Source organism: Oreochromis aureus, linkage group 17 (assembly GCF_013358895.1).
Source record: "Oreochromis aureus strain Israel breed Guangdong linkage group 17, ZZ_aureus, whole genome shotgun sequence".
NCBI lineage: Eukaryota > Metazoa > Chordata > Actinopteri > Cichliformes > Cichlidae > Oreochromis > Oreochromis aureus.
Genome location: NC_052958.1, coordinates 4,158,880 through 4,173,807, shown reverse-complemented (window position 1 = coordinate 4,173,807; position 14,928 = coordinate 4,158,880). Strand labels below are relative to the sequence as shown.

Genomic DNA, 14,928 nt, shown 5'->3' with positions numbered 1-14,928 from the left:
AGGAAATGCAAATTTTTCTAGTTTCATATACTGTTTGTAAGCCCAGGATATGTTTTAAGCCTGCTTTGTCCCACTGTCACATTTTTATTGTACAGTTGTCCATATAACGCGGTTCACCTTTTGCATGCTTTTTCTTTTAAACAGCGCATTGTGTTCTGCGTCCTGATTGGCTGTAGACCATTGTCAATCAATCTCCTCCGTGCCGTGCCCTGTACAGTACAGAATGCGTTGAGCTTGTCAAATTTACATAAAACTTCGATCGCTAGCAGTGTGACTCTGAAGTGCTGCACTGTATGTTTGTAAGTTTTCTCCCCGACAAACACATCGATGTCGACGAAACGTTTTGCACTGTGAAAGACACCTGCGGGTGCCTTTGGTTTAATCCCATAATACAATATTTCTTTTTCTAAGAAGGTTTGAACTTTGAGTGTTTAAACAAGAGAGAAAAGTGTGAAAATGTTCATTCCTGTCTGAGAAAAGTGTTTAAAGTGTGTAGTGAGGGGTTTTACAGCCTTAAAACATCTATAATAATTGTAAAGAATAAAGTTGGCTATTTCGTGGATTTCATCTATTGCGGGTTATTTTTGGAACGTAACTCTCGCGATAAACGAGGGACCGCTGTATTTCAAAGAAAACGTTTCACCAGATGAGTTACCCCAGTGTTTACACGGAGGTGTCCAGATTGTAACATTCATAATTCATATAAGCAGCCGGGACTCATTTTCTTAAAGCAGCTGTCTTTCTGTCAACTGACTGAAGCTTCTTTAATGTAATATGTGAGTTTTTAAATGTTTTTCTTTTTTTCTTTTTTTTCTTGTTTTTGGAGGGGGGCTGTCCCGTTTTGGTTCTTTAGCCGTCAGAATTGATGTCTAAAGGCCAACAAAGATACCCAACGGATTTACTTTACCAAGTGGATCATCACGGTCTTGCCTTATTGGTCCACTTGATCGACCTTTGTTGTTATTATTTATTTTATTTTATTTTATTTTCAGTTGTTACCCGTGGGTCAAACATGGCTGAGGGATAGGAAAGGGAGAAAGAAAGATGAAGGAAAAGAAAAACAGAGGGGAACAGGGACAGTGAGAAAGGGCACTTAAAAAGAAAAAAATCTCGCGGATCACCTGTTGAGAGAAAAAAAAAAGAAAACAAGCAAAAAAAGAGCGCAACATAATAAACACAGCACCATCGCATTAATCTAGCTAAGTGTAAATAACAGTAAATACTAAATATTGAATGTTGTTGTGCAGCACCCAGGACCGACAGCGCACAATGTGCTTTGAGGAAGCAGCCAAGAAAGATGTAGTTTGTGTCTGTGAACAGTGAACACCTGTGTACACAACTGTGTGCACACCTGTGTGGATCGGTGCACTTGTATTCAAAAGGTTTCTCCATGTAACGATCTGTTAGAGGGTGTGGGGAGCCATAGCCCCGTCCCCCAGGGCATGAAGCAGGCATGGAGAAGATCCAGGCCCCCAGATATCCACAGGGGCCAGAGGGGCATCCGTTCCACCCTCCTGGGAAGAGCTGAGGAGAGCCCCAGATGAGGGGTATTAATATGTATTTCAGTGTATATATTTGTAGGCACGTGCTCACGTTTCTTGAGAAATAGAAATTCATGTGCTGTTAGACAAAAGGCAAACATAAATGTTATGTAAATGAACAGATTTCTTAGAGTGATGTCTCGTGTCATAATAAATCACATAAACACAGCTTAGTGTTATTGATTCCTGCTATTACAATCAACATCAGCCTGCAGAACTGGTGTCAGTCTCACAGACATTTAAAAGATACAGTTGGATTCTGAAAAGGGAAGTTTTCATAGGGCTATGAAATCTTACACTGCATCTTTCAATAGGCTGTAGACCCACCTTTAGCAGCAATAACTCAAAATAATGTTTTCCTGTGGACTTTTTCAGTCTCTCACATTCCTGTGGAGCAATTTTGGCTCCTTCTCTTTTCAGCATTGCTTCAGTTCATTGAGGTTTGCAGTTATTTGTTTATGCAGAGCTCTGCTAAGATCCTGCCGCAGTATTTTAATTGAGCTGATGTCTGGAGTTTGGACCACTGCAACACCAGACTCTTCTTTTTCGGCCATTCTGTTATAGATTAGCTGGTGTTATTTCATGAAACAATTTGGTCCAAGCTTTAACTGTTGGCCAGAAAGATGGCTTCATATCTTACTCTTGAATACTTTGGCATACAGAGGAGTTCGTGATTGACTCTGACTGCAAGGTGCCCGGGTCCTGTAGCTGGAAAACAAGCCCAAATTGTAACCTCTCCGACACTGGGCTTGACAATTGTCATGAGGTGGTTGTGTTGAAGTGCTATGTTTAACTTTTGCAAAATGTGGCGCTGTTGTCTTTCTGAAGGACAATGGTCAGGTCGTCTTGTGGTTTGTTCAGATTCAACTCTGTGACCCTGAACCATGCTGCCATGTTCTTTTTTAGGAAAAAGAGCGCCTGAGGAGTAGCTCTCGGATTTCTTTTCTTCTTTAAGGTCATTGCTGATGTTCTTCCTCCTTAGCATTGTGTAAAACACATACCTCACTGCTCCAGACCTGTAAGCTTCTGCTTTTATAGAGGTGGTCACACTTGCTGATAATCAGTTAATCAAATACTTTTAATTAGGCGCACACAGTTGCTACACTCCCTGCTAATTCCTATGGATTTAGTATGGGTGTATTTCATTTTTCGCACGCTGCCTCTGCATTGTGGCTTAGTTTTTGTCAGATATATTATGATGCAGTATGTGTGTCAGATGTCGTTCATCTGATGTTGCATTTTATTAATTTTAAGATATATATAGTACTAGATTATTTTTTCTGCTCTAATATGTAAAACCTTACCATTAAAGAGGGTGTAATTTCTTTTCACCATGACTGTAGCTTTCAGAGTTTCTTGACATTTGGGTTAATAAACCAAAGCTAAAAAAGCTTTATGACTCAGTAATAAATAGCATCATCATGTATTCATCGCCTAAACTGTTTGTGTGGATTGTGTCCTGTGGACGTTTCAGCATCTGTGTCTGGTACATGAAGTGAGCAAAGTCTGCGTTGTCCTTCTGGTCAGAGAAATTCAAACATTCCAGAAAGAGAGGATCACTTATGTTTGAACTATTTCGACTATTCCTTCCACAGCATGTCTTTATCCCGTCTTCCTTCTTTCACACCAACCGGTCGCAGCAGATGGCCCCGCCCCTCCCTGAGCCTGGTTCTGTCAGAGGTTTCTTCCTGTTAAAAGGGAGTTTTTCCTTCCCACTGTCTCCAAAGTGCTTGCTCAGGGGGTCATTTGATTGTTGGGTTTTTCTCTGTATGTATTATTGTAGGGTCTACCTTACAATATAAAGTGCCTTGAAGCTTTTGTTGTGATTTGGTGCTGTATAAATAAAACTGAATTGAATTGAAATGTTTATCATGTGGCTTTTTATTAATAATGTTTTAATCTAAACAATACAAACATGCAATCATCATTGTGCACAAGTAGCTATTTGAAAGAAATGCTTTCTACTTTTTACTGAATCACTGGAAAAATAAAAACATTATTGTCTCGCTGACAACTCAGTTCCTTTGGTCTCATTTCTTATGAAGTCAGGTGATTACAATCCTGGATTTGAGCTTTACAGCAGCTTTGTTGTGAAATTCTTCAGCTGTATCGGTCGTTAAAAAGATGAGACACAGGTATTGTCAAATTTCTCTTCAGCAGGTTTATTGATTCCATCCTCCTTGTTTGGCTGACCAACACTGTCTGTTCCTCCCATGACCTAAGGAAGGAAAAGTACAAGGCAGAATTGATCACCTGTCTTCGGTCTGTTGCTTTTGATACCTTTGCCCTTCAGCACGTACCCCGTCTTTGACACGTTTGAACAGGTGATAAGAAAGAGTGTCTTCTTTCATTAGCATAAGCCTCGGGTCCACCGTCTCCCTCAATCCCCCTGAAATGATGAGTGGAAGAACAAAAACAAAATGTTGTTATGAAACAATAAGAAAATGAGATCACAGTTCCAATGGCAAAATCTTTATTTATTTTATTTCATTTTGTTTTACCTGTCAAGAGACTGATGATTATTCCAGCAATAACAGATGTTAAACCTCCAATGACACAGAAATAAAGGTAGGATGGAGAGTGCCACTGAACCGCATGTCTGGTGGTGAGAGAGATTAGTAAATATCTTGTTAACAAATGTCTTGTTAATGTAATTACACCATATTATGAAAGTATTCTGAAGGCTACAAAGGAATTTGTGAAGACAGTTTGCAAATGAAAAATACCGACCCGACCACACTTACATGTCATCAGTATTCTGTCCTGGGGTTGTGGTAAAAAGACTTGGTTCTGTTGGCAGTGGGGTAGTCCAGTTGAGACTGCCATCAGTAGTAAAGTTACAACCCTTAGTGCTCAGCGAGAGAGGTCGGGTCATCTCAGGAGGAGAAGGGGATATTATTTCTATAATGCTCACAGAGACAGCTGCAGCCAGTCCTGTCACTAGGCCGCATAGACCTCCCTGTGGACAAATATCAGAATCAGAATCTTTATTGCCATTGTGCTTTTGAGCAACAAAAATTGTATGTAAACCCATTCAGTACAAGTGGAAGGGGGCACTTTTAAGAGAAAGAAGTATATATGTACAATAAATTTTAAACAAAGAAAAAAAATAGTATGTACAAGTCTGTATACAAGAATGAACAAGTGAGAATACGGTTGCCGCACAGTGCTTCAGTCCTGAGAATATTGCACAGTTCCTTTGAAATATTGCACAATTAACAGATGAACAAGAATATTACACAGTTAAAAAGAAAAAAAATATTGCACAGTTGAAGGCTGTGTTTTTGCAGTGACTTATCCCCCGAGTGTATTTATAAATGCAACAGCCCTGGTGTATGTGCTGTTTCTGTCTGTTTGTTTTGGCCTTAATTGTCCAGTACCGCCTTCCTGAGGGTAACAGCTGGAACAGGTGATGTGCAGGGTGGGATGTGTCCTTCTGGATGATGCAGGCTTTCCTGTGGCAGCAGGACCCGTACAGCTCCTCCAGGGAGAGAAGAGTACAGCTCTTGATCACAGCTGATGATCCTCTGTGCTGTGTTGATGACCCTCTTGAGTGATGCTTACTCCTAAGCAGTACTGCTGGCAAACCGTGCTGGGATGCAGTATGTCAGTGTACTTTCAATGGAGCACCTGTAGAAGGACACTAGCAGCTCCTTGGCTAAGGCGTTGTTCTTCAGGACGCTCAGGAAGTGGAGTCGCTGCTGTGCCTTCTTGATCATAGCCGTGGTGTTTGTTTTCCAGGATAGGTCACCGCCCAGGTGCAGGCCCAGGAGTCAGAGACCCTCTCCAAACAGTCCCCATTAATGTGTAGGTCAGATTTGTTCCTTCTGAAGTCAACTACTATTTCTTTGGGGTTTTTTGGTATTGACGAGCAGATTGTTTCAGCTGCACCTTGATGACATATTTTTGACTCCGTCCCTGTATGCAGACTCATCTCCCATCGCGATGAGCCCAATCACAGTTGTGTTGTCAGCAAACTTGTTAAAATTAATATTAACAGCATACAAATGTTGGATGGGTGGGTGGGGTGCAGTCGTGAGTGTATAGAGTGTACAGCAGGGGACTCAGCACACATCCCTGAGTTTGGTAATTATTATTTTTATCCTGCTGTTAACATTTTTTTTAAACATTAAGCATTTAATAAAGTGTTTTTTAATACTGTTAATACTGTTAATAAGGAAAATGCTCCCATACTATGTTATACGATGATAAATTGATGTTAGGTTGATTTAGGAAAATACTAAAATGAGAATGGACTTACTTTGGAGTTGACAAATGGACAGAGGACACCCAAACTGAAGAGACCGAGTAAAGGACCTCCAGTGACCCCCCAAATGATGGACACTGCCTGTTTGAAGAGACCTGCAGCTCAAAAAACACTTTAAAAATGGTCGTATTTACTGAGGTGAAAAATGTACTTATTTATGTAACTAACATGCTTCCTAATAAACAACAACAACGTTCCTGGATGTGTTTGCCTGAAATCATTGATAGCTCTGCATTAACAGATCCCTCTACCTGCATCATATGTCCCATGAGTGATGCCAGTCCAGCCATGGCAACACATACAATTCCAAAAAATAAACCTGCAAAACCATCACATCACAAAATGACATTTTTATCGATTATCAGTCGCATCCACGTAGCAGTGCTCAGTTAAATCTAATATAACATGCAGTTTATATTATAAACAAACAAGAGGAAACTCGTTATTTACTCAGCCCTTTGGAGATTAAGAGAAGCTTTTTCTCAGATAGTTTAATGCGTGGTTTGATCAGGTCCTCCATGGTCACTGCAGCCATTGCGTTGATTGAAGTAGAAACTGTGCTGGAGATGAAGAAATGAACCATGGTTACTTTCTTTATGGTTAAATGTGACATGCATCAGTGGGACCAGATGAATAAAAATATAACAACTTATGTTGTATGAACCTCAGAGAGGCACTATATACTGCAGCAAAAAATAGTCCTGGAAGGCCTTGGTGATCTGCCAAGATATCCATCACCAAATAAGGCAACAGCTGTAAAGGGAAAAAAAAGATTTTTATTTTAAGATCATAAAATAACTTGAATAAAAACAGTGGCACTGTTGGTACATCCTGTGGTTTCTTTGTTTATGTGTACCTGATCAGGTGAAGAAACCTGTCCAGCTTTCCATGGGTCACAGTTCTTATAGAACGAATAAAGGCACAGCCCTGAAATCACTGATGATGTCAGGGTGCAAGCTAGGCCTAACACGTTGATGAACAGAGCTCTGAAAACACACAACACGAAAAAGTCAAATATGCATACAAAAATCAGTGTAGCACAGCAAACGAGATTATATTTGGTATCACTGTATGCTGATGATGTCAACATTTATCATAGTTATCTTTTAAGAGTTTATAATAAGAACATGTCATTTGCCAGCAAACCCCACCAATGTTGTTGTTTTGGCTGAATCAGAGTTTACATAGATGTGGAAATAGACGTGTCATATGTCGTTGTTTTTTAAAAAAAAATTATTATTATTTTAATTATTAGTTTTGCAAGCTAAACAGGAAGGAAGGAATAAATTCCTTTGAATCACTCACAATCTGGCATGTTTAATGGTCTTGCAGGAGTTGTATCTCTGAACTTGAGGTTGGTAGGTCCCATAAATTGAGCTCCAACCAAAAGTCCCTCCGATGACTAGTGTCCAAAAAGTGTGTCTTCTCAGAGGGTTTATGTCAAAGCTGGGATTACACAATAAAAGCATGATTTTAGTATAACACACACACACACACACACACACACACACACACACACACACACACACACACACACACACACACACACACACACACGCACACACACACACACACACACACACACACATATATACTCACTCCACAAAGTTAATTCTTCCTCCTTCTTGGGCATCTGACAAGATAGTGGAGATTCCTCCTTTTAAGATCACACATTTGATTATAACAGACATGTAGCCTGCAAACATTATTCCGATCTAGAAGAAAAATCAGAGATTTGTTTGGTTGGCAGATCTGTATTCTGTAACTATGTTGACAGATTTTGGATCCAGTTATCAAATTCTTGCTAATTTACATGAATACTGCAAAGAATCAAGACATGAGTCAAACCTGGTTGTGGTGTCGATAAGATTAGACTGAAACCTGATTGCAATTTAATTCAGTTTTACTTACATAGCATATGGCATATATTTATATAGTTCCAAATCATAACAAAAGCGCATTATACTGTAAGATAAAGACCGTACAATCCAGAGAAAACGCCAGCAATCAAATGGCAGTGTGAACAAAAAAACTCCCTTTTAACAGGAAGAAACCTCAACGTCAGGGAGGGGCAGCCATCTACCACAACTATCTGGGGGGCATGTTGTATTGTGTATTTTTTTCATTTTATTTCATGCAGAACCCTACCTGAACAACATCTGTCCACACCACAGCTTTCAGGCCACCCTGTAACAAACGCCACAAAACAAGAAAAACCTCTGTCAAAAAGGTTAGGAAGCTGTATGCATGAACAGAACGCATAATTTGGAAATATGTGACCGTATTCTGTGGTAGAACATTTTCAGAAAGCACCAGTGATGGGAATAACGGCGTTACAAGTAACGGCGTTACTAACGGCGTTACTTTTTTCAGTAACGAGTAATCTAACTAATTACTATTTCTATCGTTACAATGCCGTTACCGTTACTAACAAGAAAATGCGGTGCGGTCGCGTTACTATTTTTCAACAAACAGACGGTTGAAGCTGTCTTCAGCTTACCGCATCTTATATCAGTTGCATGGAAGTAGCTGTAATTTGGCACAACACCTGGAGCTAGGGGGGCAAAACAATCGCATGAGTGCTGCTGTTTGACTGAGGAAGGATAAAGTAGTCGTGGTAAGCCAATCACATGACCACTTTAAGATGCCAAAGCAACAAGGTGATATATACCAGTTTTTAAATTGTGGTGATAGGCCACGTAAAACCAGAGTCATGATAAACAATATATACGCGGCGTTTTTTCCTCAATAGCTTCGTCACATTTACTGTCTAAGGACAGCGCTAGCAAGAATTCTCCGCTTATGACAACCCCCCTCCCAAAAAACCCCCCCGCCCTTTCGTGTTGGTGGAAAAATGCACCATGTCGACCAATCAAAAATGATATGGCAACATGACATTTGGTTGTTTAGGAAGAGGGGAAAGGTTTAGGAGTGACTGTGAGAGCGAGAGAGAGAGACAGAGAAAGAAAGCAGAAAAAGAGAGAGAGCGAATTTTGAGATGTGAGAGATTCGTGATGTTTAGCGTGTTTGGAGTGTGTTGTTAGTGTGTAGTGTTGTGGATAGTTTTGTGTTGTGTGTCAGAACAATGAGCTGACTGCTGTCTCCAGACAGAGACCAGGAGTGATACACCTGCTGCTGTCAGACCTGCAGGTATCAGGCTGTGATGTTCTCCTTTATAGTGGACAGAATTGATTGTTATGTAAATAGCTTGAAATGGTTATTTAAAAAAGGGGTAAAAGGTAAATGGCTGCAAATAACACCCATGATAATTATTTTATCTGATTTTAAAATTGACAATTTATATTTGCATTTAAAGTTATGAAATATGATTCATTAAAGATGTTTGTGGTTGTTACAGTAAAAAATATAACTTTTTCTACTCGGATTCTATGTTTTTTGTCTGATTTTAGATCAATTGTGTTAATACAGTATATCAAAATGAAAACATAACTGTAAATTCAGACACGTGAGGTTGTGCTGAAAAGAATGATACCAAACAAGGCAAAGTAAATAGTTTTTAAAGGTGAAATGTGGAGGGAAAATCAAAAGTAGTTAAAATGGCCAATTATACCCTGGACCCCATGGTTAAACACTTTTTTTAAAAATTAACGCAATAGATACTTTTCAAGTAATTAATTACTTTTAGAATCTTGTAGCTCAGTTACTAACTCAGTTACTTTTTTGAAGAAGTAACTAGTAACTATAATTAATTACTTTTTTAAAGTAACTTGCCCAACACTGGAAAGCACTGTCAATGAATACAGTTTATTGCGGCATTCAAATCAATTCATTTTCATCTATATGGGGCCAAATAACAACAGTCACTTCAAGGCACTTTATATTGTAAGGTTAAAGACACTGCAATGATGAAGACAAAACTCCAACAATCAGTTCTGCAAATCAGTATGAGCAAGCACTTTGGCGACAGTGGGAAGGAAAAACTCCCTTTTAACAGGAAGAAACCTCCTGCAGAACCAGGCTGAGGGAGGGGCGGGGCCATCTGCCATGACCAGTTGGGTGTGAGGTGTGGGAGGGCGGGGATTGTGTGCTCTGTAAACTACAGCCAATTGTTTCTAAGCTTTCAAACGTTTGCAGACTTTTAGAAAAACAACAGGTAATGCAACACATTATGCAATGACGGTTCCAACTTTTGACCCTTAATGATTGCATGTGAAAACATCAAATTTAAAAAAACAAGCACACATTTTTCATAAAACTAAACAAGTGATTTGAATTACGTCATCCAAATGAAAACGTCAAGAAATCAGAGGTGATTTTAACTGAGAGGTATTTTGTTTTAAAGAGTAAATGGGAAGGGGACCTCATGAATTTTAGGAAAATGTAAAAATTCTAATTTTATCTCTGCTGAATGTGAAAGTGGGGGTCTCTTAAGGTTCCTCACATAGTGATGCTCGGTGAGGTCAGATTGACAATGTGATGCACTGCAGTCTGTGTGTCATATGTAATAAATGTTTTACTAACCAGTGCACAATACAAAGTACAAACAGTGGCTGTCGAAATAATCCCACCCCACAGGTTCATACCAGTCACTGCAAAGAGAGGGGAAATGCATTAACGGGGAAAACACTCTCATACAAGATCCCTTCACGAACTTGACTGCTGGAAACTCGAGCTGACATACCTTGGTTCAAAGCCAGAGCTGGAGCATAAATTACAAGTCCAGTGTAGAGCAACTGTGGCAAAGAGTTGGACAGTCACAAAAACGTCTCTGCTGATACCAATGTAGTTGTATGTGCAGAAGTCAAAGCACTGCAAGGATTGAACCACTGGCTTCTTACTGCGTTAAAAAAGAAGATCACCATTGCCAGGAGACGGGTGGCTCTGCTGAAACGCAGCTCCAGATACTTGGCAGAGACCAGACAAAAAAGACGCATATTGATACTGATACATCAGACTTCTAGTTCCCCTCATGCTCTCCAATTCAGAGGCAAAGCTAGTAATAATGTTGAAAACAAAACCACAGTTACCTCATATGTGCTGTTGATGGCCAGTCTGTAGAAAACTGGGAGAAAGACCTCAGATGTGTACACCACTGCTAATACATAGGAAATACTTAAATAGCCAAATATGGCTCCATAGCGATACACCTACGGACAGGTTGAAAAAGATTTATGGAAACACAAAATAGCAAAACAGTATCAAATAAAGAACAGCGACGCTTAACACAGGTGGCGGTGTTTCTTCACCGGGTGCTGCTGATACTGAACGAGCTTTGGAGCAAAATATGAACAGTGCTGAACTCCGGTGAGTAACACGAAAACTTTAAATTCGTTATTGATTTGTTTGAAATTGAAAGCAGTGTACTCAAAGTAAAGCTCGGTTAGCGGACTCCAGCGGTCTTTTAATGCAATTCAATTCAATTTCAATTCAATTCAATTTTATTCATATAGCACCAAATCACAACAACAGTCACCTCAAGGCACTTTATATTGTACGGTAGACCCTACAATAATACATACAGCGAAAAGAAACCAACAATCATATGACCCCCATGAGCAAGCACTTTGGAGACAGTGGGAAGGAAAAACTCCCTTTTAACAGGAAGAAACCTCCAGAGAGAAGGAAGAAAGGATGAAAGATATTCTGTGGACGAGAGCCAGAAATTAATAACAGGTGTGATTCAGCAGAGAGGTCTATTAACACAAGTTGAGTGAGAAAGGTGACTGAAAAGGAAATACTCGATGCATCATGGGCATCCCCCAGCAGCCTACACCTATTGCAGCATAACTAAGGGAGGATTCAGGGTCACCTGGTCCAGCCCTAACTATATGCTTTAGCAAAAAGGAAAGTTTGAAGCCTAATCTTAAAAGTAGAGATAGTGTCTGTCTCCCGAATCCAAACTGGAAGCTGGTTCCACAGAAGAGGGGCCTGAAAACTGACAGTGGGTGGATTATATTCTTAAACTTAGTTACAGCACTTTCAGAAAGACATCTACTGTGATGAAGTCTACTCCCCACTGCTGTGTAATCAGTTATTGTAAATGTAAATGTTATCAGGAAATGATCAGACAGCAGAGGGTTTTCAGGAAACACTGTTAAATGTTCAGTTTCTATGCCATATGTTAAAACAAGATCTAGAGTGTGATTAAAGTGGTGGGTGGGTTCTTTTACATTTTGAGAGAAGCCAATTGAGTCTAATAACAGATTAAATGCCAGGTTGAGGCTGTCATTTTTAGCATCTACATGAATGTTAAAATCACCCACGATAATTATTTTATCTGAGCTGAGCACTAAATCAGACAAAAAGTCTGAGAAATCAGAGAGAAACTCTGTGTAAGGCCCAGGTGGACGATAGATGATAACGAATAAGACTGGTTTCTGAGTTTTACAGCTGGGGTGGACGAGGCTAAGCATCAGGCTTTCAAATGAATTAAAAGTCTGTCTTGGTCTTTGGTTGATTAATAGGCTGGTGTGAAAATTTGCTGCCACACCGCCCCCTCGGCCTGTGCTTCGAGGGTCCTGATGATTGGAATAACCTGGGGGTGTTGATTCATTTAATCTAACATATTCATCCTGCTGTAACCAGGTTTCTGTAAGGCAGTTGATTTGTTGATCAATTATTAAGTCATGTACTAACAGAGACTTGAAAGAGAGAGACCTAATGTTTAATAATCCACATTTCAGAACACATTTCACACACAGAAATTACAGTTTTAAACATTTTGTAAAATTCTAAATTCTAATTTAAATGTTTGTGCGCTGAGGAAGCTGAGTGCAGATCCAGGACAGTCCCGACACGTTACCTCGGCTGGGTTGGACAGCACAGTGACAGATGACATGTAGCTGGCAGTGAGGGACATGGAGACAGCCAGGGCATTGAGTTTTCGGCCCCCAGTTAAAAAGTCCCTGGAGGTTCCTTGTTTCCTGCTTCTCCAGGCGTAATAAAAACCAACAGCAGCAGACAGGAGCAGAACGACAGCAAACACCACATAGTCTGCTGCCACGAGCAAGTGAGCATCCCTGGACATTTTATCACAAGCCGGAGCAAAACTGAAATAAAGCTAAAGCGTTTATCGGGCCGTGCTCTGTAGATCACTGGAAAGGCGGTGTCATCACCTCCAGGTACTCTATTGAACTGTAAGATAAATTACTCCAGGCTGTGCGCGCACGCGTCTTTTCAGGTTAAGCTGACACTCCAAGTTAATGAATACAGTTTAGAATTTAGAGTTTGAACCTAAACACATAAAACTTGGGTAATAATAGTGCTTTGTGCCGCCCCCACCAGAAACCTGGATGCATGTTTAACGGACCTCTTTCTTGTGCTGTGGCTGGTGGATGTCAGACAGGGACATGCTCTTTGTCCTGGGATTCGGGTCGATCCGCAGATTACACTGTGTTTGCATTTGGAACACCATGTGTATTTGTTCTGGACTCTTAATAATCAGTTATTGCATTTAAGACACACTGTTATGGCCTCCTAAGCACTTGTTCAACCACTGTGCTACTTCAGTAAAAGTAATCCTATAGACTAAAGGTGCCAAACATAGGGCCCGTGGGCCAAAAGACTCTGCCCCACTGAAGATATCTTTAGGAAAAGTAAGGAGCATAAACTTTGGACTTTTAACTGTATTTTCATAAGTTTCACAGTTTTTCCTGATAAAGATGTTCACCATGACCATTCATATTATACACCAACGTAAGAGAAACAATTAAATGACAGAAACCTTCCTCTTTTTGTTTGTTTCTCATTCTCAATAGAAATGTCAGATTTAGTTTTTGTTTTGTTTTGTTTTGTTTATTTTATAGTGAGTCCACAGTAATAACAATAAATTTTAAGTGGCTGATAAGAGTTTCATAAACTGCCTCTTCTGTTTAGTGATTAGTCGACTCCCTGGTGTTGTACCTTTCCACATGTGAAGCGGTTGTTTTAGTTTCTCACTGTGCAGGGTGTAATGCTGGATGCTGGTACAAATAACAATAAAGTTCACTCTTGCATTTCATTTGATGGTTTTTATGAGTCCCACCTTTCCCTTCCCATCTTTGTTCTGGTTGTCCATCCATCCATCCATCCTCATCCGCTTTATCCGAAGTCGGGTCGCGGGGGCAGCAGCCTAAGCAGAGAAGCCCAGACCTCCCTCTCCCCAGCCACCTCCTCCAGCTCATCCGGGGGAACACCAAGGCGTTCCCAGGCCAGCCGAGAGATGGTTGTTTAGGGTTTAATAACCCCAGCAGGTGCTAAGAATCATTCAGTCAGTTTTTATTTTTACGGTGATCCTACGACAACTGGAATGGGCTCCAGCCCAACCGTGACCCTCAGTGTATAAGTGGAAGAAATGGATGACTACGAGTCAAATTCATTTTAAATGAGCAAGTCACTTGTTAACTTAGAGAGACGTTTCCCAAATGACTCAACATTTAAGTTGGCTCAATGTTTTTGAAAGTGGCCTCAACCGTGATAGGACTGCTGCAGACAAATTATCTGATCATTCACATGTAATGAAATCAAAGCAGGAGGAAAAAGTCTCAGCTGTACTGTGGAGCTGGCAAATGGACACAGGATACCCAACACAAACAGACCAAACATAGGACTTCCACTGACCCCACCGATGATGGTTCTTGCCTGTGAGAGACATCTGAAGTGAAACCTTAAATGCTTTATATAAACACACATGTTTAAGAAGTTCATGTGTTTGGCAGGCCACATTTAAGATTTATGCATTTTCATGTTGTGACTTGTATCAACAGATTCTCACTACCTGAGCAAGTAGTCCCATAAGTGATGGCAGGTCAGCCATAGAAACACACAACACTCCGATACCACAACCTGCAACAACATCGTGTAACAACTGACATTTTAATCATGAAGATTTATTAACTAATTCAGCTTTAACCTCAGTCACATACCAGTGCTCAATGGACAGAGTTAATCATGTACACCATGTACTGTGAACAGATCAGGTACGTACTCAGTGCTCTGGAGATGTGAAGCAGTTGTCTGTCAGTCAGTGTGACATTTGGCTTGATCAGGTATGTTGATGATTGATGAGACTGTGCTGAGTTTAATAAAAGTTATTAAAATGTCTGCGAATTTTAATCCCTACATTTTTAAATATATATTTGTACTTTCTACTCTTTAACATTTTCAACACAGTTACTTTTG

General features: G+C 40.1%; 1 protein-coding gene across 1 annotated transcript; it reads right to left on the bottom strand.

The window, feature by feature from the left end:
• Positions 1 to 3,410: 3,410 nt before the first annotated feature.
• On the bottom strand, positions 3,411 to 12,989 carry LOC116315867 (sodium-coupled monocarboxylate transporter 1-like). The gene is made up of 17 exons (XM_039600964.1): positions 12,572 to 12,989; positions 10,797 to 10,916; positions 10,608 to 10,673; positions 10,451 to 10,502; positions 10,291 to 10,358; positions 7,957 to 7,995; positions 7,408 to 7,523; positions 7,114 to 7,254; positions 6,665 to 6,794; positions 6,473 to 6,561; positions 6,259 to 6,368; positions 6,060 to 6,127; positions 5,803 to 5,889; positions 4,286 to 4,500; positions 4,043 to 4,140; positions 3,842 to 3,930; positions 3,411 to 3,759 (listed from the first exon to the last, which is right to left on the bottom strand). The coding sequence occupies exons 1-17, from the start codon at positions 12,794 to 12,796 to the stop codon at positions 3,658 to 3,660; spliced, it is 1,815 nt and encodes a 604-aa protein (XP_039456898.1). The 5' UTR covers positions 12,797 to 12,989; the 3' UTR covers positions 3,411 to 3,657.
• Positions 12,990 to 14,928: the final 1,939 nt, after the last annotated feature.

Bases quoted from the DNA above. Each gene is read 5' to 3' on its own strand.
- LOC116315867 (XM_039600964.1), bottom strand. From the start codon at position 12,796: ATGTCCAGGGATGCTCACTTGCTCGTGGCAGCAGACTATGTGGTGTTT. The intron at 6,795-7,113 runs GTGAGTGATTCA...GTGTGTTTTCAG, and splicing joins ACCATTAAACATGCCAGATT to AGCTCTGTTCATCAACGTGT. The intron at 4,141-4,285 runs GTAAGTGTGGTC...TCTCACCACCAG, and splicing joins GGACAGAATACTGATGACAT to ACATGCGGTTCAGTGGCACT.